At 44.4% G+C, this 27449-nt stretch overlaps 2 protein-coding genes across 16 annotated transcripts in view; one reads left to right on the forward strand and one right to left on the reverse strand.

Annotated features, from left to right (window-relative positions):
• Ctbp2 (C-terminal binding protein 2) overlaps positions 1-20404 on the forward strand; it is a 167296-nt gene extending 146892 nt beyond the window's left edge. For all 14 annotated transcript variants that reach the window (XM_087185173.1, XM_087185180.1, XM_087185172.1 and 11 more), the window contains 8 exons: positions 2010-2164; positions 2444-2588; positions 6091-6297; positions 10384-10598; positions 11244-11374; positions 11980-12107; positions 12483-12600; positions 15012-20404. In XM_087185173.1, coding sequence (XP_087041299.1) covers positions 2010-2164; positions 2444-2588; positions 6091-6297; positions 10384-10598; positions 11244-11374; positions 11980-12107; positions 12483-12600; positions 15012-15192 — 1280 coding nt within the window. In that variant the 3' untranslated portion in view covers positions 15193-20404. The remainder of the gene's footprint in view (positions 1-2009; positions 2165-2443; positions 2589-6090; positions 6298-10383; positions 10599-11243; positions 11375-11979; positions 12108-12482; positions 12601-15011) is intronic.
• Zranb1 (zinc finger RANBP2-type containing 1) overlaps positions 19237-27449 on the reverse strand; it is a 60291-nt gene continuing 52078 nt past the window's right edge. For both annotated transcript variants that reach the window (XM_004838751.4, XM_087185184.1), the window contains 4 exons: positions 23296-23416; positions 21591-21720; positions 21189-21418; positions 19237-19951 (listed from right to left, as the gene is read on the reverse strand). In XM_004838751.4, the coding sequence (XP_004838808.1) occupies positions 19733-19951; positions 21189-21418; positions 21591-21720; positions 23296-23416 (700 nt within the window). In that variant the 3' untranslated portion in view covers positions 19237-19732. The remainder of the gene's footprint in view (positions 19952-21188; positions 21419-21590; positions 21721-23295; positions 23417-27449) is intronic.

Genomic DNA, 27449 nt, shown 5'->3' on the forward strand with positions numbered 1-27449 from the left:
TAAAAATGGTTTGATTTGTTAGAAGTGGTGAGAGGCGTATGAGGAAAGGTGGGAGCTCTGTCTACAGCTCCATCAGGACTTGCTAAGGTCATATAAGATCCTCTATCCCAGCCTCTGGAAAAACTGGGGACAGCAGGTAGGAAGGACTAGACTTTGGATTCGGCGCTGTGCAGCGGACAGGTTCCTTCTGGGGCTGTGTCCCTACACTTGTCCTTACCTCTGTGCTGGGCGTCTCCTGTGGCCCCTTAGAGCGTGGTCTTCAGCAGCTGTGTGCCAGGCCCATGGTGTCTTGTACAAGACACAGAAGAGTCTCACCCACTCCCACCCACCCCACCATCTCCACTCAGCATCGGGCCGGGGATTTAGCTCAGTGGTTCCACCGCCTGCCTCGCAAGCTAAGGACCCAAGTTCAATCCCCGGTACCAAAAAAAAAAAACCAAACCACTCAGCATCCTTCTCCAGCCCAAAGATCTCTGTAGTGGTGAACCCGAGCCTCTGGCCTAGGCCGGGGAACGTGAGGGTCTCATAGACCAGTGTGAGCTGAGTGGGACAACAAAGGGGGTGGGTTTCAGCAAAGAAAAAGGCAACCAAAGTCAGGGAGGGAGCTGATCGCTAGGCAACCTGGAGTTTGTTTCCCTGGTAACAAATTCATGCACTGACGCTGTGGATGGACATCTTGTGGTGGTGGCTGTCAGCCCTTCATATGTATTAGATGTCCCCAGATTTCTGCCTTGTGCCTGGCCTTGTTCTCTTATGTGGTTACTTCTTAATTAACCACCTGAGCTTTTTGTAGTAATGTACTGCTTGATGAACCTTCCTGTCTACAGCCCTAGAAGTCAAATCAGGTGTTTGGCACCCTGCAGGCCCACTTGGTTTGGGACTGCCAGTCCCTGAGTCTGTACCTCCACTTTCTTATCTGTTAAGGGGACAGTGCTGTTACAGCCCATACCTCTGTGTGAGATTACTGCTTCCCTGGCTATGTGGTCTGGGGTTAGATGGGGCTCTCCAGGGTCCATTGGCCCCTGAGGAACCTTCCCCTATCAGTGTGAGGAAACCTCCCCTCTGCCTACCAAGGACGAGGAGGGAACATGGAGGGCATGTGTGGCCTCATGGGACCAACCTGTCGGTTAAGTGAACAGAATTGTGAGCCAAAGTCTTGCCTGCCCTCCAGCAAACCTCAGCCTTGCTGCGGGTTCCTTGTCTGCCCTATGAGTCAGGCCTCTGCCCTGCTGTTCTGCCACTCCGTGACATCCCTGCCCATGGCAGGAAGCTGAGCAGCACAGCCGGCCTGAGGTCCTTGAGCAGTTTCCCCTCACACACCCCCCCTCAGCCTGCTTTTCCACACCTAGTGCAGGTGCCAGGCTAAGGCTCTGCCTGTTTCCACGAGCAGCTTCTCTGAAGTTCCTGCAGAGCAAGGCACCTTCCCGTATCCCCTCTTGCTTCCTTGTGTGTCCTGTCATGTTTATTTTGAGGAGCAGTTGGTGGTGGTGCCGGTGGGGAGGCACCAACAAAGCTCTGTTCCTTGTGGGTGGTCTGGGGCCTCATACTGTCCCTGTTTGGTGTAGCTCCAAACAGGCCTCTGTTCCTCAGTCCCACCTGGCAGTGGAGTCAGCTCCTCAGTGGCTTTTCAAGCCCCAGTTCCCCTCCCGCCCCCCAGACCCAGCAGACAGGATTGTGCTTTGTAGAGCAGCTCAAATGCGCTGCACAGATGAGCTGAGCTTGCCAAAGAGCCTTGGTCTGGGAACCTCCCTTACCACACACCCTGAAGTGGGGAGCTGCATGGCACCCCACCTCTGCCTGCACAGTTGGGTCCTGCGAAGCCACCCCATGGGTGAGTGGAGAGGGACTGGGGGCTTCTCATGAGCATGGCCCCACTAGGGTCGGCCCCTGACAGCTGCCCTCAGGGGTAGCTTTTGGGGTGGTTGGGGTGTCAGCCCTCCCTGCAGTGTGCGGGCCGGGCCCCAGGGTCACGTTCACCTGCCCATCGCACCTTCCCTCTCTCCCCGCAGGTATCCGACCCCAGATCATGAACGGTCCCCTGCATCCCCGGCCCCTGGTGGCGCTGCTGGACGGCAGAGACTGCACCGTGGAGATGCCCATTCTGAAGGACCTGGCCACTGTGGCCTTCTGCGACGCGCAGTCCACACAGGAGATCCACGAAAAGGTGGGTGCACTCGGGCCAGGGGCAGCCAAGCACGCACTAGTACCACTGTTGTCCCCTCAGCAGTGCCCAACTCAAGCCTCCCCACCGTCCCTCCCGCCTTGCGTCAGCCCAGGTCACCAGCAAGGCCCCCAACAGCCGTGTCTCCCACAAGTAATCTCCTAAGAAAATCCTCTGCTGTGGGGGTTCAGGGTCGTGGGCTCAGAGGACCATACCCCACACCTCGGCGCCAGGGGGTCCGCAGGGTGGGCCCCTCACCTGTGCTCTGCCTCCCCGCTGCAGGTGTTAAACGAGGCCGTGGGTGCTATGATGTACCACACCATCACCCTCACCAGGGAGGACTTGGAGAAGTTCAAGGCCCTGAGAGTGATCGTTCGGATCGGCAGCGGCTATGACAACGTGGACATCAAGGCTGCTGGCGAGCTTGGTGAGTGTGTGGCCATTGCTGGGTGGGCTGGGAGAAGGGAAAGGGGACAGAACAGCTGCTCTGGCTGTGGGAGGGTGGCCGCTGAGGGGGTCTCTGAAGGAGCATAGGGAGCATGGTCTTGGTGCCCAGAGCTCACAGCAGCCGCAGTCTAGAAGGAGCTGGAAAAGGGCAGTGGACTCCTCATGGAGTGGAGGGTGTGGGTGTCCACACGTCACCCTGATCTCCCTCCATATGGGTGGGGAGGACTCCTGTTTGGGCTTCCTTCAGCCTTGGGATGGAGCCCTCTTTCCCCGGGCTGCTGTCATGAAAGAATCTGGTGCTTGTGCGCTGGGAGAGCAGCACTGGCGGTCATAACCTGGGTCAGCACCAGAGCAGCCAGACCACTGCCCAGCACCCCTGCCCAGCCTGAGCCAGTGGGCTTTCCAAGGAAGACCAGAGGCAGCAGGCGGAATCCCAAACACAAAGGCAAAGCTCCTTCCTGTTTCTCACACCTGCGAGGCACACTGGCCTCTCTGTCCCATGTCCCACATGGGGTTGGTATGCGCTGTTTGCAGAGAGGTACAAGATAACTCACCATTGGCCCTCGAGAAAGGGCCAGGAAGGTCACAATCCCTGCTCTACCTTGTGAGCGTGGAAGAGCTCAAACTCATGAGACTGGTGACCTAGCAGGCCCTTCTGCAGTCTGTTTCCCATCTCATCCAGCCAGGTGGGTGCGCTGCCTCCTCACACAGTCCCAGCAACTGTGCCTGAGCTACAGTACTAGAAGTGTGTGCCAGTTCTACCTGCTGCCCAGGAATACTGCCTGCCATATTTGCAGCCGAAGTATCTAGTGGGCTCTAGCTTTCTTCTGCAGTCCGAGCCTGGGTCGGTATGTGGGAGGGGTATTTCTTTTAGTTTTTGGACTCCCACTGGCATGCAGGGCAGCAGCTGATACTTGAACCACAAGATGAGCGCTGGTGGCAGGAGCAGGTCAGCAGGTTGGGGTCCATGGTGCTGGGAGTCTGGATGCTTGGGATGGGGCTGCTCCTTCCCTCGAATCCTACTTGGCAAGTGGCTCAGGAAAACGATGAAGGGTCACATGGCTCCCTCCAGGAACCTGGGAAGTGGCAGCTTCACGTGTCCCTTGTCCCTTTTACCTCCACCTGGTGCCCTTGGCCTGACCAGCCGCAGCCTCTGGTGAGCCCCTTTGGTGCAGCAAACTCAGGTGGATGAGGCTCTTCAGAGATAAGTTTAATGTAAACTAGAATTTTCCATTTTTTTATTCCTGGCACAAGCGAGGACATTTTTAAAAACAAGTATGTTCTTTGTGCTCTTCATCCAGCCAAGACTTTCAAGATGAACAGTGGAGAAAAGGGCTCTCAGGTCCGCTGCCCTCACACACCTCTCGTTTCTCTAACACGTCCGCCCCTCACAGCACAGCCTGGCCAAGTGCCAGCCCCATGTTTGTGTGAGGTGTGAACATGACAGCCTCATTCGGAAGACCAGACAGGCTATGTCCATAAAAGAGCCTCAATATGCAATATACCCTACACCCCCAAGGAAGGCCAGAGTGGTAGTGAGGGGTATCCCCAGAGCTATGAGACCCTAGCTGGGGCTGGGGAGTGCAGCTTTGAAAAGCATAAAAGGGATGTGACCAGTGGCAATTGATCCCAGGCCCATCTGATCAGGCAGCTGCTTGAGAGACATCTGCTAGGCCTTTTGAAGGGCAGTTTTCAATTGTGTGACCTGGAGAAGGAAAATGAGCCTCTGTCCAAACATCTTTTGTCTCCAATGCATTTCCCAAGTCTTTTTCAGTGAGCAGATCCCTCATGGTAAGGGTGGAGAGCAGGAGGTGGCTGCAGGCACGAGCTTCTCCCTAAAGGAGTTTCTTAACGTGCTGAAATGGGAAAGCAGGGCCCCGTGTGTCATAGGAGACCTCACTGGCCTCGTGTGGAGCTTTCAGCCCTGGAAAGTGAAAGGCAACACTAAAGGCAGGAGCAGGCTCAGAAAGCCTCTTTGGTCTGCGTTGCAGCGAAGAACAGTACCTGGAACAGGTAGAACAACTCAAGTTCCTCCCCAAGAAGCAGAGGGAAGAGCCAGGCATGCCTGTAATCCCAGCACTTGAGAGTCTAAGGCAGAAGTATTGCTGCCAGTTTGAGCCCATCCCGAATAACATAGCAAGTTCAAGACCATCCTGAACCTACATCTTGAGACCCTGTCCCAAAAAACCCCAAAGTAAACAAATAAGCAGAGGAGGTCAGAAGCCTCAAGGCCTGGTGTGCCCTTCACAGTGCCTACCATTCCGTCAAGCTCCTTTATCTGGTTCTCAGCACTGAGAATGGCAAGAAAAGCAGCTCTGCTATTCGGGCCTCTCTTGTTGGGGGACAGGCTTCCCTAGTCCTTGAGATGGGGAGGCTGGCAGCCTTCCTTTGTGGGTATTAGAACCACACTTCCTATGGCCTTTGAAAGTTACCTGAGCGGTAACCTTCCCCTTCCTGGAACTCTGACATGGTTGCAAGCCTATGTTGTTTCTTGACAAAGATGGCACCACCAGTGGGCAGGCAGGCAGGCCAGGTCCTCTCCCTGTCGACACTGATAGCAGCACCCACACTCGCTCCCAGTAGTGTGCAGGTTCCCAGGCCTGGGCTTTGCCCCTCCAAATAGACACTGGAGCAGAGGAGCAAGATCACCAAGTACTGTCGTGAAGACTAAGCAGGCAGCCTGTCTCGGTCTCCCTCTCTGCACCCAGCATCAGTCTCATCTCCAAGGCCAGCTGGATCATGGCAGAATCCACTCTGCCATTCACTGCCAGTCCTTTCTCTGAGCTTTAGCCAATGTGAAAATTGTCCTAGCTGACAAAGGTTTCTTAAACCTGTGGCATCTGCCTCAGTCTATCCAGAGTCTAATAATAACGTGGCCTGTGACCAAGCCTGAAATCCTGGGATGAATCATTTCCAATGCTCTGGGCCTGTGTTCTGTAAGAATATTGACACACACACACCAGCTTGTGGGAACATGGTCAGCCTCCATCCCAGCCAAAAATGAAAAATGAGGTCCCTTGGCCCAAAGGAACCCTCAACATCAGGTAAGTGGATTGAGCTGCTCACAGTAGTCCACTCTGAGGTGCCTGGTCTTTAGCCCCTGCACCCCTAGAGTCCTGCCAGGGTGAGGCTCTGGTACCCACTGGCCTTTTGTTTTTCCAAGTCCTTCTTGGGGACTCAGTGCAGGCCTGAGAAGAAGCTACCTGGGCCCAAGCTCAGGCAAGATGAGCGGGTGTCAGCCAAGTACTGGATCTCCTTGGAGATGGATGTGTGTGCTAAGGACCCATGCATGTACTGACCACTTGCCCAAACCCTTTATCTTCTAGGCAATGGAGCAGGTCTCTTTGGCCACAAAACCACATACTGGCTAAATAGGCTAAACTCTGCCTCTACCCACCCCTGTGCCTACAGCCCCCGCCCTGGGACTTCCCTGCAGAATCTGAGGGCTTCTCATCTCGGCACTGTGCCCTTGTCCTTTTCAGGGATCGCTGTGTGCAACATCCCATCTGCAGCCGTGGAAGAGACGGCCGATTCCACCATCTGCCACATCCTCAATCTGTACCGGCGGAACACATGGCTGTACCAGGCACTGCGGGAAGGGACGAGGGTACAGAGCGTGGAACAGATTCGAGAGGTGGCCTCAGGAGCAGCCCGAATCCGTGGAGAGACACTGGGCCTCATCGGCTTTGGTATGTGCCCTTGGCCCAGCCCCAGCCCATAGTCCTGGCCTTCCCCGAAGGAGCCAGGGATGGCCTGTTTCTCAGAATTCAATCACTGTGTGCAGGTCAGAGGTATTTTTCCTGGGCAAGGCAGGGCCAGTGCCCCTTGCCCAACTGCCAAGAGGTCAGAAGCAAATCTGGAACTCACCCAGAGGTGAGTCTGAGCTGGTTGTAGAAAGGCTCTGTCAAGGGCATGCATGGGTGACGCAGCAGGTTGGCATTATCTGCAGTTGGGCGTAGTGACTGCCTAGGTAATGGCAAGGCTGAGGTCTAACCTGAAGGCTCTTAGATCCCCGGCTGATGTGACAGTGGGGTGTACTGAAAGATTCAAGCCAGGGGGTGGCACAGTCAGGCCATCAGCTTGGAAAGCTCCCCTGAGTGCAGCCGGAAATGATCCTCCTATACCTGGCTGTCGTCTTGGAGACACGAGCCAGAGTTCCTGAGAGGAACTCAGCCGGAGCCATAGGAGGGAAACTACGGAGTGGATGCGGTGTGTGGATGAGAAGCCACTGAATGTCGTGACTGTCGGTCACACGGGGGCTCAGGAGTCCTCACCCCGGCTCACTGCTATCCGAGTTGTCACCAAATCGCAGCCCTGCTTCTTAGCAGCTCTGTAACCTTGCGGAAACCATGTGAACTCCTTGCTTCAGTTTTCTGGTGTGTAAATAGGGAATGGGGGGATGCACAGTCACTACCTCTTTAAACTCCAAGAAGGGGAGAATTACATGGGACAGGAAGTTCAGTTCTGGGAACAATTCACTCAGCCTTTACCTCAGAGCTCCGGCTTTCACAGTAAGTGTTAAGGGTCAGGACGTGGGTGAGGGCCAGTGTCCCCTTGGCCTTCCTTGGGACTTAAGGGCAGCGTGAATGAGGCAGACTGTGCCAGATGCTTCCCTGCCCATTTGCTTGGAAACCACACTTGGGGAGCTGTTCTTTTTTAGCAAAACATTTACTGGTACATTCTTAGATATATCTAATAACACTCATCATAGGGAATTTGCACCTGTACATGATATATCCTGCCTCTTCTTTTTTTTTCCTTTCCCCCTCCTCTCAAGCCTTTCTCCCTTCCCTATATGCAAAAGCTTTGTTTCCATTTTTCCCTTCTATTTTTACTTTTTTTTCTTCTCCCTTCCTTCCTTTCTCCCAATATCTATTATATATTTTAGTCCTTTTTTCCACTTTCACCTTCTCACACCAGAGAAATGATATGGTATTTAAAACATGTGTGTCCGATTTATTTCACTGAAGAGTATGGTCTCAAGGCCCATCCATTTAGCTGTAAATGTCTGATGCTCATCCTTCTTTGTGGCAGACTAGTACTCCACTGTATAAAAAAACCCCACATCTTCTTTATCCATTTGTCGGTTGAAAGACATTTGGGCTGTTCCCAAGATTTAGCTATTACAAACTGTGCCACTATAAAAGACCCAATCCAAAAATGGGAAGCTATTTTTAACTTTGCACCTCAATTTTTTTTTTTAAGGTATCAATCTGAAATACTTTTATTTTTACTTTGGAATAACTGAAATTCCCAGCTCAGCCCCTTTTTCTCCTCTGCTGGGGATTGTACCCAGGGCCTTCACATGGCAGGGAAGCACTTTACTACTGAGCTGTACCCCCTAGGCCCAGAAAGCTATTCTTCAAAGCCATTGTACGAGGCCCTCATTGTGCTTTTTGTTTTTTAAGAAATGCAGGTGCAGGCTGTGCATGTGTTCTAGCACCCTCTGCTGTTGCCCCGTTGGGCCTCCTGTGTCTCTCTCGGAGGTGATTCTCAGATCTTAATCCATCTTAAGCACCCCTGTGCCTGGGGTAGCGCGAGCAGCCCAGCCAAGTCGTGGGACCTCACAGCAGAGCTCTCGTTCCAGTGGCTGGTGACTGCATCACACTGGGGTGTGTCTGGCTGTACCCTTGCCTTCCAGCTTTCAGAGGCCGTCTCAGTGCACCGAGGGCAGCCCCCTTCTTCACTCCTGCTTCCTGTAGCCTTCAGCTTCACTAGTGCTGCAGTCTTCCTGGGTCCCATACAGATCATCATCTCTCCTTAGCCTTCCAGAAGAATAGTGGCAGGACAGAAAGAGCCACGGGCATAGTATCCCCCATAACCACCAGAGCCACCTTGTTTCAGGGATTAAAAGCCTATGTTTGCTTCAGGCTCTGCTGAGAAGCAGCAGCTGAACCTGGAGCGTTGGCAAGAGGCTCCTGAGCCCAGCTCAGGCTGCACGTTACAGGGGAGGACTGGTGATGGGCCGTTTCCCCGCCAGAGGGCTTCCTAAAGGAATGGAAGAGAAAGGCAACCAGTGGTATTAATGCTTTCAAAAAATCCCCAGATAGTTGGATTCTCTTCTCCAAGACTGCTTTCACATTAGGGTTTCAGTCCCAAGATCTCACGTTAAAGTAGAAGACGGTGAAAAGGCGGGCCTTTGAAAAAAACCACTGAGAAGGAACTCCCCGTCCCCTTCACCACACCTGTTAAGCCTGACTCTTCACTGTGGGCCACTTTTCCACGCCCCCAGGGCCCTGGATCTGCAGAGGAGGAGTCACAGGTCCAAGCTGGCAGAGGTCAGGAGGGTAGCTGAGGACCCTAGCGTGGGTGAAAGGGACATTTATCCTATTGAGTGTGGGCTCTCGGCAGCCCCATCATGAGTGCCTGATCCCGTGTTTCATGTACAGAGGTATCTCGTTCACAAACCTAATTCTTTCCATGATTCTGGTCACAAACTGAGTTGGACAAGAACTGAATCAAATTTCCCCATAAGGTCAACATTGATCCTGACCATTGAATTTGACTCTGTTCTCATCCAGTTCGGTTTGCCTCCAGACTCATGGAAGGAATTAAGTTTGTGAACCAAGGTACCACTGGTCTCTCCAAGACAGATCTTCTAGCCTAGCTGCTGCCACGCTTGCCTGTTCTCTCCCATTGTCCAGTCCTGCCAGTTTCTTTGCCCCAGCACTGGAGATGTGGCTCTCATTCCTGGTCTGCTGCAGCCATGTGATGGCATTGAGATGGATGACATGATGGGTAATGGCCCACTAATTACATTGCCGCTGTTCCTCTTGGTTAAAACAGCCTCACTGAACCTTTGCCTCCAAACCATGGCATTGTTTCAGTTTTGCCCAATTAGATCAAGCTATCAAAGGGGGGGGCATTTACCAGCAAGTTGCCCCTCAAACACCAACTTCCTGTTTGAAAACCTATGTCTCCCCTTCCTTTCTCCCTTTCTGCACATTTGAACAAGGGTTTTGGATAAAGATTCAGTTTGAGTTTCCCGAGTGAGCCCCAGCAAGCATCACTCAAGCATTTTGTTTTCAAGCTGAAAACTGCTCTGGAAAGCAGAAGGTGTCACCAAGTGGATGTGTGCAAATACTGGCCACTGGGAAGTCGAGGACGCCTTCTGGTCCTGTTAAATGATGTCCCTTATAACTTGTGGAATCTCAGGCTGCATGCTGGAGCTGGGCTTGGGAGGAAGGTGCCTACCCTGCCTCTCAGCCAGAGCGATTTCACACACCCATTATGTGCTCAGGCTGGCCAGGCATGGTCACTTTGGAACACTGCACCACCTGCAGGAGGCAAACCCAATGGTAACTGGGTCAGAGAACATTCCCTGTCAGATACTGATAGTAATAAAGCAATGATGTTCATTTTGAGAACTCTGCTATGCAAACAAAAATATGGGGACCTAGGAATGCCAGAATACTGGTGATGGTTAGACCTGGGGAGGGGTACAAGAGGCTCATTAGAACATTCTAGCTGAGTATTCATTTGAAAATGTCCCTAAGTTTAAAAACAAAAATTCCTGCTATAGCAAATATAAGCACGCACTGTGGTCCTAACCTAGGACACCTGTGCAAAATTTGGCACGTGACCGGGGGCAGGGCCGGTGCTCACCTTGGACACCACTATGCTTGGACACAGTTACTCTGTCACCGGCTGCCAGCAGGGCTGTTGACCTTAGGTCAACTTACGACGTGCCGGGACAGCAGGATGGAGCAGGTAGCAGCAACACACAGGGCACCTGCAGGAGGCCTCACTCACCTAGACATTCTGTCTCTGCACAGGTCGCACGGGGCAGGCGGTTGCTGTTCGAGCCAAGGCCTTTGGATTCAGCGTCATATTTTATGACCCCTACTTGCAGGATGGCATAGAGCGATCCCTGGGCGTGCAGAGGGTCTACACCCTTCAGGATTTGCTGTATCAGAGTGACTGTGTCTCCTTGCACTGCAATCTCAATGAACATAACCACCACCTCATCAATGACTTTACTATAAAGCAGGTAATTTGAAAATACATGTCCTCAAACCCTACAAGAGTGATGGCAAACCTTTTAGAGGCCAAGTGCCCAAATGGAAACCCCAAACCCACTTATTTATTGCAGTGCCAACACTGCCCCTGTGTGTGCTATTAGACAGTGCTCAGCTGTTGGGGCAACTAGGTTCACATGCTGACAGACAGGGCTCCACGTGCCTGCTGTGGCATGCATCCCATGGATTCACCACCACTGCCCTAGAGGCATCCTTCAGAAGATATCACCTGAAAAAAGAAAAAAAGATAACACCTGCAGTGGTCACAAGAAGGATGAGAAATGGTTCACGGACACAGTAGAGAGCCGCAGAGAGTCCCTGGAACAAATCAGTTACTGAAGGAAGGAGGCAGGCATGGAACACTACAGGAGCCAGCCTATAACCCAACTGGTTCCCATTCTGCGGCCAGTCATGCTTCAGTCAGGCAGGGCCAGCCTCCAAGAGCAAAACGTCAGATGACAGCCATAGCTCCGACCTTCCCAGCTATCACCAAGACTTCCTGTTGCCTTCATACCACAGACCAACAGAATTCCTAGTTTGCAGCTTTCTTCTTTAAGCCTTGGTTCCAGAGTCTCCTGCAGCAGCATAATATAACCAGCTTCTCTTTCCCTTCACAGATGAGGCAAGGGGCATTCCTAGTGAATGCAGCCCGCGGTGGCCTGGTGGATGAGAAAGCCTTGGCCCAGGCCCTCAAAGAGGGCAGGATACGAGGGGCAGCCCTTGATGTGCACGAATCTGAGCCCTTTAGGTATGTGTGTGGCCCAACTCCTACCAGGATGTAGGGCCCATATCTATACCTGACCTTTGAACTTGTGGCATTCTCCAGACAAATCCCTGAGTAGGCTTCTGGAGATGATGTCTAGTCTCTGCTTTTCTAAAGACTGCAGTGTTCTCTTTTTTTTTTTTTTTTTTTTTTTGGTACCAGGGATCGAATTCGGGTCCTTGCGCTTGCATAGCAGGCGACGAAACCACTGAGCTAAATCCCCGGCCCAAGACTGCAGTGTTCTCTTTAATTATAGAGATCAGAAGGTCCCCAGAGAGCATCAGAGAAGGGAAAGGCAGAAACATCATGGTAGTTTTGATCTGTAGGTAGCTTCTATACCCTAGAACCATAGTTTTTGTCAGAGGAAGGCAACCTTCAGTAGAATTGACTTTTCCTTTCCTGTCTGACCCATCCATGTGTTTTTAGTCTTTTATGATTATTCTAAAAACTCTAACCCTTATGAAACATGACATAGAATGCCCCCCTTATATCTATGTAGCTCTTATTCAGATAGCCAAGAGTTCTGTTTTTGAGTAGTGCAGCAGTTGTGTTAAACTCTTCCCATTTACTGAATGTTTCCATTTACCTAGCTTTGCTCAGGGTCCATTGAAAGACGCACCAAATCTCATCTGTACTCCCCACACGGCCTGGTACAGTGAACAAGCATCCCTGGAGATGAGGGAGGCAGCTGCCACTGAGATCCGCCGAGCAATCACAGGTGAGCCCCTGTGCCCCAACCCAGCTATAACCTGGCTGCCTCAAATGAAACCTCGGCCACACAGCAGAACTACTTCTACCCCTGCTGGTTATACCTGTAACTGGCTGCACAAGTAGTTTTTAAGAGTCAGGTTAAATTTTGTATGAGCTGGACTCTATGTATATAATCTCGAGTAAATTTGAGAGAGGGAGCCAGTTCCCTTTCTCTCAGCCAGGGTAAGTTGTAAACTACAAAGGGTGGGCCCAGAGGCAGGAGGGAGGCTTATTTCTGTTCTAGCTGATGGCAGTTGTTTCCCTTCACTACAAGCCACCAAGTATAATATTGAACTTGCTGTGACCTTAAAAATGTACATACAATTTAACTCTCTCACTCTAGGACGCATCCCAGAAAGCTTAAGAAATTGTGTCAACAAGGAATTCTTCGTCACATCAGCTCCTTGGTCAGTAATAGACCAGCAAGCAATTCATCCTGAGCTCAATGGTGCCACATACAGGTGAGAAGAGGAACTGACTTTGCCTCACCAGCAGCATTCATGGGGAGAAAAGCCCAAACCTGGGGAAAATGGATCTAACCTGGGCACCAAAGAAAAATCAGCCGCCTCAGCGGGAATTGTATACATTGTCCTCCCTTATGCTTTTTCTAATGCCTAATTTTGATAAACACGACTTTAGGAAAACAGAATTAGTTATGAAATGCAGGAAGAAGTTCTTAAAGAGGGTTGGGATGAGGCTTGGATAGCATGCAGGGTAATTACCCAGATTGGACTGACCAGAGTGCTGGCAATTATCTTTCACTGGGGAGGCCGTTATAAAATCAGGAGCGTTCTTACAAAAAAGGTAAAGATGAGATCAGAAAATCAGTAATTTTACTTTCTAATTTGAAATCTGTCCAAGGAAAATTCTGACAATTTTAAAAATCAACTAGACACTATCCTATGCACACATAAGAGATTGAATATAGGCAGAATTTGGGCAGTGAGGGAAAAGAGTGTGCCTGTAGTGGGGGTGTACACAAACAAGGTCTGGTAAATGTCGTAGTTTCATTTGTGGAAGTTTCCATGGCTCCTCCCCCCATCCCCCAATATTATTGGATTCCCGGAAAGAGAGATCTTTCGTGCATAAAGGAGAAGAGATGGATATAGCCTGGAGTCCAAGGAGGAAGTGTTTGACTTACCCTAAATCAGAGCTTCCCAATCCTGGCTGTACTCACATTCAGGGCCAGTTCGTTCTCTTGCAGAGACTTGTCCTGCGCACTGTGGGCTGTTTAGCAGTATCCCAGGCCTCTACCTGCCAGCTGCCAGAGGCCAGAATCACCTCCCGTTCCCAGTTATGACAACTGAAAGTGTCACCAGACATTCCCAGGAATGTCTGCTAGGAACCATAGGCATAGTGTATATAATGAAGGCTGAATGGGCTATGCTGCTGCCTTCAGATCATGGGGCTGTTTACATTTCATTCTTGTCCTTATAAACACAATCTCATGTTGTTGGCTCATCTTTAAGGACTCAGCTGCATTTGTTCAGCTAGTCCAATAGTGGCCAATCTATAGCACTCAACTTACTGTGTTAAGACAAAAGATGTTAATGTAGGCAGGGGTTTTTTTCCCCCCTGAACTATACCACCAGTATTCAGGTTTAATTGCAGTGCTGGCACTTTGCGGTAAATAAGTGGGTTTTAGGTTGCAGTTTGGGCACTCGTCTCTGAAAGGTTCATCATCACTGAGCTAGTCCAAGATTCGTAGGCCCTCCAGAACATTACATGGGGCTCTAAGGGAGGGGCCAGAGCTCGAAAGGACAGTTCCAGTCAAAGTGCTGGGGAAAGCCTCGAGATTTCTGACCAGTTTGTTAAACTGGCAGGCCAGAATCGGGGAGATGCTATCCTCATTACATCAGTTTTAAGAAGGGTTTGACAAAGTTGTACTTAGAACACTCATTAAAAAGCATCTGCCTCGTAATTATGTTTAAATATATTGAATTGTATTTGTTCTGTGCCTTAGAACCATTTACTCTGTTGGTGGCTAATGCATATATACCCAGGCCCTGTCCTCCCTACAATGTAGAATAAGGAACACAGCACCAGCCAGACTAGGAATCCTGCTGTGTGCAACTGGGAGCAAAGCCTTCTACACCACAAGTTTCTCACATTTTCTGGAGGCTGTAATTCTTAGAACAAAGTGCCAGCCAGCATGGTTTCGTTGGGGGGTTTTTTGTGTGTGAGAGGTTTACCAGACTAACAACTTCTGCTTGTGTCCTCACATGGCTGAAAAGGGCCAGAGAACTAACTGGGGGTTGTTATCATAATAGCACAGATTCCATTAGGGATTAGTTGTTTTCTGTTGAGGGAGCAGATTTTTGCCTTTTGTTTTTGTTGATACTGGAAATTCAGCCCAGAGCCTTGAACATGCTAGGCAAGTGCTTACTATTGAGTTATATCCCCAACCTTTTCAAAATTTTATTTTGATGGTGTCCTGCTAAGTTGCACAGGCTAAACGAAAAGTTTCTCAGCCTCTCAAGTGGGATTACAGGCATACACACCAAGGTTGATCTGCCAAAGGATTGGAATTTGAATAGTCCTTAACAGCACATATAACTTTCTGAGATTTCCTGTTGGGAAATCATGTCTCCAAGCTTCGAGCCTATTTTCTACAAAATATGTTTTTCAAGCAGTACAATATCCACAGACATTAATGATTAGTATAGGCACATAGTTTCTCTAAAAGCTACAAAATTATTGGCCTAGTGATTAGACTTCTTAATGAACTAAGTACAGGTGTTTCATATTTTAAAAACTTCCATTTCTCCTTATTTTGGGTGTAGGGAGGACAACACACTGTCCCATAGTAATGAAAAAGACAAGCCCAGACACCGTCCTGAACTCACAAGGCTTATTCCCATGTGCTCCTCAGGTATCCACCAGGCATTGTAGGTGTGGCCCCGGGAGGACTTCCTGCAGCCATGGAAGGCATTATCCCTGGAGGCATCCCGGTGACTCACAACCTCCCCACAGTGGCACATCCTTCCCAAGCTCCCTCTCCCAACCAACCCACAAAACATGGGGATAATCGAGAGCACCCCAACGAGCAATAGCAGAGAATACTGAAAGGTAATCATTTGGATAAACTTGGGACCAAGAGACAGTGAAAAATGGATGAACTAAGGAAAGTCTTTGACAGTCTTTTTAACTGATCCTGGACATACACATCCTTGATGTTGCAGTGTTAAACCTACAAGAGCTAGAAAACTGAAGATGACTGCTTGCGGAAGCGCTGAAAGACTAGGACGTGACTTATTAACGACCAACTTCTGTTATTGTGTGTTAAGTTTTTCATCTGTGCATCAAATCACAAAGAATAAATAGAGCTTTTTCCTTTATCAGTCCCTTGGACACAGCAGGTCCTCAGCACCTTGCTCTAGAATGTTGCATCAAGAGTTCCAAACATCAAAATAATAAAATGTTAAGAGGAAATCCCCATCTTATGACTCTAGTCCCTTTGGTCTACAGGGGCTTGTTACCTCTTTTTATTAATAGGAAGATTAAATTACTACAAGATGGGGAGAAAACTGCCTGTTAGACATCTGCACGAATAGGATTGAAGAGCACAGGCTCCTGTACAGAGAGGTGTCTCTCACATCTGAACTGCATACTGAGCGCGCAAGTTGGTTGTTAGTTCAGTAGTACCCTCTGATGATGCAAAAAAGAAAAAATTATTAAGTTTCACAAGCTGTTTGTACTCAAATATATTTTCTCAGTTTCAGATCCTCAGCTATTTTATTGAGTGGAAAGTCTTGAACTGTAAGGGTTCAAGAAGAATAATGTTGCATTTCCTTATGTCTCAGGAAACACTTTTTATGGTAACTTGTCAGATTGTCTATGAACAAACCCACTTTTTTAGACATTGATAAATTCTTTTCTTCACGTGATATTTTATACAAGAACACTTCAGATGTGTTATTAGATGTGACTGATTTTAACAAATCCTATTAGATTTGTATCAACTAGTTACATGTTCTATTCATAGTCTTTTGTGAATCATTGCCTTTTTGTTTAAAAAGATGGCCTATTTTGAGCCTTTGTATAGGTACATTCCTGTTTTTGTGACAAAAGAAAAACTTTAAACTGTCCCAAACAGAAAAATAATGGCTATCCGGAAGTATGTTTTGTTTTAGTGTGAGTTACCGTTACTGTATTTGTTTATTGTAAAGGTGGACATTTAGCGTTCAGTGCAGTTTTCAATAAAAAGTAATTAAAATTTGTTAAGTTCTGAAATTCAAGTACATCTCACTAATGTAAAAGTTCTCTACTTGAGATGTTTAAAGGCAACTGCATTGTCAAGTAGCCAATTTTCAACTCTGTCCTCCAAGGTTCTGCCTCTTCCTATTATGACTCAAGAATGCTAACAATTACCTCATGTGTTAACAGCAATTAACTGCAATACAGCAACCTCATACAAGCCCATCATTCTCAAATCATGTCATCCTTAAAATTAAGTCATCTGTTACAACAAAGTCAATTCCAGAAACAAAGCCCATCCACTTTGAGAATTTCGTTGTTTTTTTTTTTTTTCTACCAGGGATCGAACTCCGGTCCTTGCACTTGGGAGGCAGGTGGTGGAACCACTGAGCTAAATCCCTGGACCAAGAATTTTAATTGACCCAAAACCAAAATTATCTGGCTCAAGCATTAATGCAGGAAGGGAAGTGAGTCTTAACTTTTCTTTTCTTTTTGGCCAATAACCTAACTGAAAGTGTTGCAAAATAGTGAACATTAACATTAGCTGTTTTTATAGATTAAGAAGTCTAAGTTCATTTAATGCATCTTCCTTTTAAAATAGCATTGAACTCTATTAGTATTAAGTCCCACAATTTCAAGAGCCAAACTCCCTGAGCCTTCCCTTATCCTTCCCTTCCCATTTAAAAACAAATTAGTATCTTACAGCATTAGCCTGCCTGGCCATGTGTCCTTACTCATTTTCAGGTAGTAGCCCCATTCCAACGGTGCCATGAAAAATCTCATTAAAACCACCTCACACAGAGAAATGTGGAAGATAGAGTTATTGGCCTATCACCACAGTATGCAGACAGTTTAACTTCATAATCACTTATCAACACAATGAAATTTGCATTAAAAAGGTCCATGTATACTGTGTATACCACTGTTTTACCTTTTGTTAAATCTAAGACAGGATAAGCCTAAGAGTCAAAAATAGAAACGGTAAGTCTGAATCCATGGTGTGTCTGGGTTTTAATTAGATCTTAATTGCTCAAACAGTCCTTTGGAAACAATTATATATATAAATTGACTTCAAATAACAAATGAGAACAGAAACCACCACATTGGTTTCATCCTAGAAAAAAAAAAGTTCAGTTCACATAATTTCATGCTATTGTCCTAAAGACATTCATGTCTGTCACCTAGCTGCATATACCTTTGACAAAGGACTTTGTACTCTTTCTTGGAACAATAATTATGGCTGTTTAATAGTTCAAGAGTTTAAGAGAGCACTGATTTACCAAGATTTTTAATAGCTAGCCAGTCTGTTATGAAAACCACTTTAAGTTCCATTCCTGTCTGGAGGCCAGGAAAAGGAACCATCTTAATTCTTTCCCACAGCGAAGAATGCTGCATCCATCAAACAGTATGTGGTCAGAATCACTGATCATAAATAAGAGGGAACTTGGGGTAAAGGACACTCACTGGACCACAACACAAAACGATGTTGAGTACTGAGCCTGTGATTCTCTGGACAGTGTTTTAGTACAACGTAGACCCCAGACATCAGGTGCTTCTCCAACAATTCTCTTTGGCTTCATTTGGGAGGGCAGATCTTGCTTAGCAACTGGAACAGGGTCACTGCCCCCTAAATAACTATCCCTATGCATGGAGAACAGTTACTATAGATACTGTTAAGTAGTCAGAATGGTGCCCTTATAAAAACTTCATTATTGGGCCAGGGATTTAGCTCAGTGGTTTTGCCGCCTGCTGTGCAAGCGCAAGGACCTGAGTTCGATCCCCAGTACCAAAAAAACACAAAACTTCATTATTGACTAAAATAAAAGCAAACCATATAGAGTCAATTTGTAAGAAAACTACTTAAACCAGTAACATTTACCAATACTGTAATACGCCCAAACTCATTTATATGGAACCATAGTGTAAAAACTTTTTCCTGCAAGTTTTAGCAGGCAGCAAAAATGATCCTTTCATCCTAAAAATGCTTTTTACTGAGTTCAGAAAAGGAGAAAGACCTTGAAGACATGACAGCTCATGGATATTTTCTATTTTTAGTATCCCAGCATCAAATTTGTGGATTACATACTTTGCAATACCATCTAAACAGAAAACAGTAAATATTTAAAGGTTTTCACAGCCTTTTCATCAAAAAGAAAGTGTGTTTGTGTGTGCATGTTTGCTTTTTTGCAAATTCCTTGCCACATCAACAGTACACAAAATGCTTATCAGGATGCTGAATCTTGTGTTCCTGAGATAGGCTAGAAATTTACGTAGTATTGAATGTATACCTGAAGTAGTCAAGTAATACCCTTCAAAAAGTTTTTCTACCTAAGATTATAGTTTTAACTTTAAATAAAAATGGCCACAATCATCAACATGCCAAAAAAAAAAAATCTCAGACTACACAGAAATTCATACAATGCATTTACCACCTTATTGCATTTTTTAAATCTTTATTCTGTACTGAACTGTTATTCCCAAACAGCCCAAGCAAAGACATGCCCTTCTAACAGCATTTACTTAGAGCAGAGGTGTACTGTATGATAAAAGATGGGAAGAATCCAAACACCCTCTGCCTGGCAATTTGGGAGTAGAACATTTTGGATGGACTCCAAGTAAACATTTCACACAATCCATTCAGTGATAAGCGAGCCTGTTCCCTTTCCATCCAGGGAATAAATACAAATGACCACTGCCCAGAGTCTGGAATAAGAACCCTCCTCTTAGGGTACTCTTCCAAACAAATAAATAAATACCTAAATACTGAAAGGGGGCAAATCAGAAAACTTAAGACAAAAAGCCTATGTGAAGTTTATACTCAATAAAAAACTATCAGCTTTTCTTGTAGTTTTTTCCCTAAAAGGTTTGATTTTATTTTACAGGGCACAAAAGGAACTAAATTAAAATAAAAGCTTGTTTATTTTGTTTTACTGTGGATAGTTTGTACAAAGTTTCCAAATCTGAGACTTAATGTAAAATGGATCATTTAAGGTGAAAACAGAATGCCAGGTTCTAATGAAGGGAATAAGAGTTGTCTGCCATGTGCTTTTTGTAAGTGCCCATGCTGCAAAAAAATTTCTCAATAATATGAAGATGCTGGTACAACTTTTCCTATTACACAATTTCTTACACAACCACATGCGTTACATTTATAGACAGATTTACAATTTGAAAGGAAAAAAGGTTGTCTTAATAAAATTAGGTTTTTTGTTTTTTTTACAAACTAGTTCAACCAAAGTTCTCAGTCTCCTCATGCAGTAGATGCATTATCTCCACTACACGTGGATCCAAAAAATATTTGAACAAATCCTGCCAAGTTTGTTTCGTTCCACATTGTACACTCTGCTTGGAGCACCACACTTTGAAAATCATCACAGCTCTGACGCCTTGATCTTTTCACTCATCTTCATCATCTTCATCTTCCTCTCCATCCGACAGGGATGTGCAAGGCCGGATCTGTCGATATCGGTCAAGCCATTTTTCTACCATCTGTGTGACCAGGGGGTGATTTCGCCGCCGAGAGCTTTTCTGCATGGCAACCAGAACTCCCCCTTCAGTCACACAGCAATCCAGCCACTCCCTGAGCAGTTTCTCTTGTTGTTCCTCATTACCTAGCTTTGAGACGAGTTTGAAGAAAAAGAATACAACAGGTCAGACTTGATAGGAACAACCTACAGCTTGTATGACAATGAAAAGGCCAAACCAATAAACTGTTTCAGCATGGTTTCATCCTCTTACCAGTTTTATAATTAAAAACCAGTTTTATTCTGATTAAATTTTTTAAAACATCAATGGGAAAATTCTCAGAAAAGGCTAGAAGGATGAACACCCTAGGAGGTAATTTCATAGGATAGCAAAAAGTCAATATTCTAACTGATCCTGGCAAAGAAAATGCCAGAAAAAGTCACAACTTCAAACCCATGACAAGGTAAGTTTATTTGGTAAATTATGTATAGGCTTAAGTTGTACAAGATATGGTGTATGACTTATTTTTCTTAATGTTGTGATTATAAATGTTTTATGATCGTTACTAGTATACTAAATAAAAAATCAATAATTTTATATGAATCCAGGCTTTCTGAGAGTATTCTTTCATACGTCCTCATTACCTTCTCTGAGTCTACTACGCTCTCTCTCCCCCGTTACCTAATAATGAACTCAGCTCCTTAGGCATCTAGCCACAGCCAAACAGCCACACAGCTGGTTAGCTTTCCAACTCATCCACAGTACAATCGAGCTTTAGAAGAGCCGACAGCCAGGTGTGGTGGCACACATCTGTCGGCAGGAAGTCTCCATGAATTGGAGGCCAGCCTGAATGATATTGCAAGACCCTATCTCAAAGAAATAAAAGAGTGACAGGGCCAGATTTAGCTCGGTGGTTCTGCCGCCTGTCTCGCAAGTTCAAGGTCCCAAGTTCGATCCCAGGTACCAAACAACAAAAAAAAGAAAATGACAAACCCTGCTTCCTGCTAATCCTCCTGACCGCATTTTCTGGCCTGCCCACTTTCCCCTTAGCCGCCTGCCCTGCCCCCCACCACCACACTGGCTTTGACGATTCTTAGGATTCTATAGCTCTAGACTGCAAGGCTCACATCCCTCCTTGATACATTCTATCATCCTAATTTAAATCCTGAATCTCCTAGGCTTTTTGCTTTTTCTTCTCAGCACTCATCACATCACCTGACGGCAAGAACTTTACTCCTTAGTTCCTTGCCTGGTCTTCATACACTAATTTTGAAAAGGTAAATCTCAATCTACCTGTCCAGAATTTACAGAAAATGACAATTACTACAATCACACTCAGAAACTTAATTCATAGTAACAGATAAGATCAACCTGAAATGCTGCTTACCTCTTGAGCAGATAAAAAATGCACATGGAGTAATTTCCTTTCACTGTCAACCAGAGGCAAAAATGTGATGGTGACATCATCATCGGTGTTCAGGTTAGCACCAGCACCTCGGTTACCATAGCCATCATTTTCCATGGCAACCAAAGCAGAGAAGTGGCCCCTTGTATACCCAAGAGCAATCGGACTTTTCCAACAAAAACTCTGTTCCCACAACAAAGGCAGATAAACCCCTGAAAAACGGCAGACAAAAAATCACAAACATTCAGGTGGAAAGAGCCCAAGGCCCCTGCTTCCTGTATCACATGTCCAAGAGCCACCCTCTCATCCTTCTCTTCCCATTAATGATGCAAACTGTATTATACAAAACAAAGACTTCTGAAATGTTCTTGAATAATGGCTTACCTTGAAAGCGAGTATATCCTAAAGTTTCTCCCCGAAAACTCTTATAATACTTTACTCCATAAACTATAATTGGTCGTCTAAGAATATGTGCAAGTACAAAAATGTGTGTCTGTTCCAAACTTGCTCCAGGCTGTGCAGAACAAAACAAAAACAGGCAATTTATCTTTAAAATATTTATTACCAAAACTGATGTGTAAAAACTAATACCTTCTTCATATACTGCCTCAATTTTTTGTTTTGTTGTTGTTTGTTTTGTTTTACTGAGACAGGGACTCACTAGTTCAGACTAGCCTTCAACTCTGTAGCCCAGGTTGGCCTTGAACTCACAGCAATCCACCTCGGCATCCAAAATGCTGACATTACAGGTGTATGCCACCATGCCAGCTCAATTCATTTTTAACGAAAAAATATACTGTCGAGTTAAACCATTTTACTCTCCAAATAGCAAAGTCCAATAAAAATGTAATACAAATCTACAGTGTCTATGCACAAGTATCATTCACTACCCAAACTCACAAACTAAATACAGTAGATGTGGATAAAAATGTTGAGCTATCCATTGCTATCCCATCTTAATACTTTGCAATCTCAAGAACCAGAGATTCACGAAAAGAAAAAAGAACTAGAGATTCAGACACCAAGGCATGATTTGTATAATCATATTCTGATTAAGTTAACTGGGAAAATGCTACACATAACAAAGTCTCCTAAAAAAAAAAAAAAAGAACTTTCATTTCATACAAAGTTAAATGGCAGTATCACCTAACCTGTGAATAGTAATAATCAGCCTATCTTCCAGTTACAGTGACTACAACACAGCCATGAGGCACATGTCTCAGCTGTAGAAGATTGGCCCCTGAGCCCTGCCCTAATGGCCCAAACAGAAGGTTCTTCATTCTCGGGGTTCAAATAAACTACAGTGCTTTCTAGAAAGATGAGTTTGTTTTGTATATATGTGAAATTTACAGTTTATTATAATGAATGAAACTAGCATGAAACCAAGGTTGTAAAAAAAATGATCCCACACAGTTCTGTGTTATAGAGGCTTCATTTACAAAAGAATGTGGTAGCAGGTATCAGAAACGTGCATTCCCATATCAATTAGTCATTTCTGTCTGTGGCAATTAGTTCACAGTAAGCTAAACTGCATCTTTTCCTTTGTTTTGTTTTCTTGGTACTGGGGATCGAACTCAGGACTCTGCTTGCGAGGCAGGCACCAGCACCACTGAGCTAAATCCCCAGCCCGGCATCTTTTCCTTTGAATAGGAAAAGGATGCAGCGTTATCACTGGGGTGCATCCTAAAGAATAAAGACTTCAACGATCCTGGGTAAGTCCCCACCTCAGATCCAGAACAGGGACTAACTGGCAGGTAGGTAAAATAGGAATAAAACTTGTGCAAAGGAGGAATGGAGAGCAATCTCAAGGCTATATAGTGCTTAGAATCATCACAGTACAACTTTCATTTTGACAGTTCTTACCACTTAACATGAGAAACACATTACTTTGCAAGTTCTGCAGTGAAGGCTTGCTACGGTATTTGGCAAACAGCCGTCATGCCTACAATCCAAGTCGACTGATGCGCAAATCAAGTAATTTTCCTGTGTACCACAATGCCTCCAACATGGTTTGCGCAAACAAATTAAGGAATTAAGACCATATGGCTTACCTTTCTCATAGGAGCAACTAGGCCTGCAGCATCCTTACCTGACTAGCAAGAGAGAGTATAAATGCCCAGTCTTCTTGCCACTGCTCTTCTCTCAAGGAAAAATGTAAACCAAAGCTCTGAGAATACCAGGATTCCCAATCTTTCCAGCGTGTATAAAACCTAAAAAAACAGGATGGGAAAATAAAACAAGCTATGAACAAACTATTTTCAATGTTCCAATTACTTGTTTAATGTTGTTTTTAGGCAATTCATGTCAAGAGATTAATTTTATTAACTTTACCTGGCTTCAATATATTTTTCAAATTGAAAACGCCTCCATTCTGCTAGCAGACATCTTTTAACATATTTTCAAACAGAATTTGATTTACCATCCACTAAAAACTTTCATCAAACATCAAACACTAAGTGATGAGAAGAGTTATGCTCAATTGTCTACTATTACTGGCTTACAAAACAAGAAACACTTAAAACCATCTATCACAAAGATGCCATATTTCTTCTCAATGTATCATTACTTATGTAAAAAACAGAAAATATCCCATTTATTCATAAGAATAGCAAGATCGCTGCCCTGAAATTTCTTCCTAAAAATATCTCTGATGATCATCTGATAATCTAAAAATAATCACTCCAAATACAAAAAGAAGTCCTTTTTCATATTTAATATCTGTCAATGTATCACCCTAATAAACAAGGCAAGTCACAAAATGGATCACTAGCAGACTAAAGAACTAAAAGTAAAATCTATTCTTTCCTTACATTATATAAAATATTAACTAAGGGCCGGGGATTTAGCTCAGTGGTTTCACCGCCTGCTGCGCAAGCGCAAGGACCTGAGTTCGATCCCCGGTACCAAATAAATAATAAAATAAAATATTAACTAAAACCAGAAATATTTATGCTCAAAATTTTGCCTCATAGTCTAACAAGCCATCTGCAGACTCTGAAGTAAAGACAGACATACAAACACCACATTCCCTTCTATGTACTTCAATTCTAGGTAAAAGAAAAAACAGTCTGTGGCTAGGTATATGGAAGGGTATATTTCTAACATGGGAGGCCTTGGGTTCAAATTCCTAGACACAATGCACCTTCCCCAAAAAAACAATCCACTGTTGTGGGAAGTTCAGTAAAGTTAAATCGAATGGGGTCATAGGCATCTTTATGGTAATTTAATAGAGGTCTCTGTTGAAACTAATATATTTTAGTTTCTAAAATGAGTAAGACATAATGTTCCATAATATTTTTAGTTGGCTAAAAAATATTTTTCAGACAGGCATAGTGGTACATGGCTGTAACCCCCAGCATTCTGGGAAGCTGGGGCTGGATGATGGCAAGTTCAAGTCCAGTCTGGGCCAGTGAAACCTTGCCCCCCGCCAATTTCTTTTTTAATGTTTTAAAGGGTTGGGGGCGGGGGTTGTGGCACACACCAGTAAACTCAGAACTCAGAAGGCTGAAGCAGGAGGATCTCTGTGAGCTCAAGACCAACTTGAACTATATAATAAAACCCTGTTTCAATTAATTAACAACACTTATGTAGCTCAGTGGGATGGCCGTGAGTTAAATGCCCAGTAATGCCAAAAAAAATCACATTCTAAGGGGTTTTAAGTGTTCTCTTTTTCAATTTTTATTTTATATTAGTCCATTTCTTTTTAATCCCAATGTAAAATATTTTTAAAATAAAATACTAGGGCTGGGGATTTAGCTCAGTGGTTCTGCGCCTGCTTGGCAATCACAAGGTCCTGAGTTTGATCCCCGGTACCAAAAAAAAAAGTGCAATTAAAATAAAATACAAGTATTTCTCTTTTACAGTAGCTAAGAACCAGGGAAATATATTTGAATTTTTAGACAATGAAACCAATGAAATAATTGTTCAGACAATCACCTCCCACACAAGCCCTTAATTTGAAAAGCAAGCTAGTTCATGAAGAACAGGCAAGCATTCTAAATTTAGCAACATGTGAGCACATAATACAAGGAAGTAATTTTGCTTTAACATTCAAAAATCAATTCCATGTTCATGGATTGTAGGACTCAATACTCTCAAGCTAAAATGGTCCCTCAATCTACACGTTTCATACAATTTTTGTAAAAATTGATAAGTCAGATCCTAAAATTTATAGTGAAATCCAAAGGCCTCACAATAGCCAGCAATCCTGAAAAAAGAAACACTAAGTCAGAAGACTCCTGATTTCAAAACTTATTTAAAAACTACAAATATCAAGATATAATCTCATATTGATACAACAGGAGACATATAAATCAAAAGAATTTTACTTTCATAGTCAAAAATTTTGATAAAGTGTCAAGAAAACAGGATGGGGAATAACAAACAGTCTTTTCAATAAAACAGTCCTAGGACAACTGAATATCCACATGCAAAAAGATGAATTTAGATCTTTATACTTCATATCTGAAACAAAAATTAACCCAGAATGGATCAAAAATCTAAATGTAAAAGCTAAAACTAAAAAAAGTCTTGCAAGAAAAAAGAGTAAATCTTTGTGGCCTTGGGCTAGAAAAGAATTGTTTGGATGCAAAAGCACAAGCAATAAAAGAAAAATACTGAACAACTTAGACTACATCAAATTAAAGACTGGCACCTCAAAAGACTCCATTAATAAAGTGGAAAAAAAAAACAGAATAAAGACTATTTGCAGATCCTATATCTAATGAGGTGATATGATACTTAAAAAATATCTACAATTGGGGCCAAGGATTTAGCTCAGTGGTGCCATCGCCTGCCTTGCAAGTGCAAGGTTCTGAGTTCGATACCCAGTACCCCCTCCAAAAAAAATCTACAATTGAGGGGCTAGGGATTTAGCTCAGTGGTTTCGCAGCTTGCCTTGCAAGCGCAAGGACCCAAGTTCGATCCCCAGTACTAAAAAAAAAAATCTACAATTGAATAATGAGACAACCCCTTTAAAAATGAGCACAAGACAACTGGGAATGTGGCTTAGCATGCCTGAAGCCCAAAATGTATGTGTGGATAATGTGGAATGTTATTTCACCAAAGATAATATATGAATAATATATCACTAGCACATAAAACGATGTCCAATGTCATCAATTACTAAGCAAACGCAAATCAAAATGAGACTTCATATGTACACAAGAATGGCTATAATTAAAAAGAATAACAAGTATTGGTGAAGATGTAGAAAAACTTATCTTCATATACCGTTGATAGGAATATAAATGATAAAACACAGTTTGGCAATTTCTTAAAATGTTAAACATGGATTTACTGTATGACCCAACAATTTCAGTCACAGGTATCTACAGAAACAAAAACATATTATTCCACAGAGACTTGTACATGAATAGTGACAGCAGCATAATATATAGCCAAGAGAAACTAGAAATAACCCAATGTCCATCACCTGGTGAACAGATATAACAAAATTTGGTATATAACCATACAATGGAATATTCTTTATTAATATAAAGGAAAAAATTACCAATACATGCTACAGCATGGATGGATCTTTTTTAAATTTTAAGCTGAAGACCACATATTTGGTGATTCCACTTACATGACACGTCTAGAAAAGACAAATTTAAGACACAAAATAGATGAATAGTTGCCCAGGACTGGGGATGGGAAGCAGGAGGGGCGTTTTTTAAAAAAGACACAAGGTTTTCTTTTTGGCTTGCTGAAAATGTTCTATAATTCTGTTGTAGCAGTAGCTTCACAATTCTTCACAATTCAATAATCACTGAATAGTTCAGATAAATCAAGTGCATCTTATGCTATATAAATTATACTTCAATAAACCTTTAAAAACAACCAAAATCTAGGCTTACATTCCCCAGCCCTCCCACCCCCAGGTGCTGGGGATCAAACCCAGCCTCATGTAATGCTAGGCAAATACTCTACCACTGAGCCACATCTCCAGCTCTTTAGAATTTTTGAAAGACATTTCAGTCTTACTTTTTTAGCATTTTCATTATATCTATCCACATGATAGCACATGTATTTGAAGAGGCATAGTTACAATATTTATTATTTGTCTACACATACCAAACAGCATTTGTGGCAGTTTATACTGAAAAATACAATACAACGACAACTCAAAGCTACAGGAAACACTACCAAATAACAAAATCAGCAATAATTCTGTATAAAGTGTACTGGTTTTTTTCCTCTGAGAAATCAGATTAACATGTCAATGAAAGGCAAGTACAATAT

Source organism: Heterocephalus glaber, unplaced genomic scaffold, assembly GCF_053883595.1.
Source record: "Heterocephalus glaber isolate CG9 unplaced genomic scaffold, H.glaber_assembly_v1.0 deba00001497, whole genome shotgun sequence".
Taxonomy (NCBI): domain Eukaryota; kingdom Metazoa; phylum Chordata; class Mammalia; order Rodentia; family Bathyergidae; genus Heterocephalus; species Heterocephalus glaber.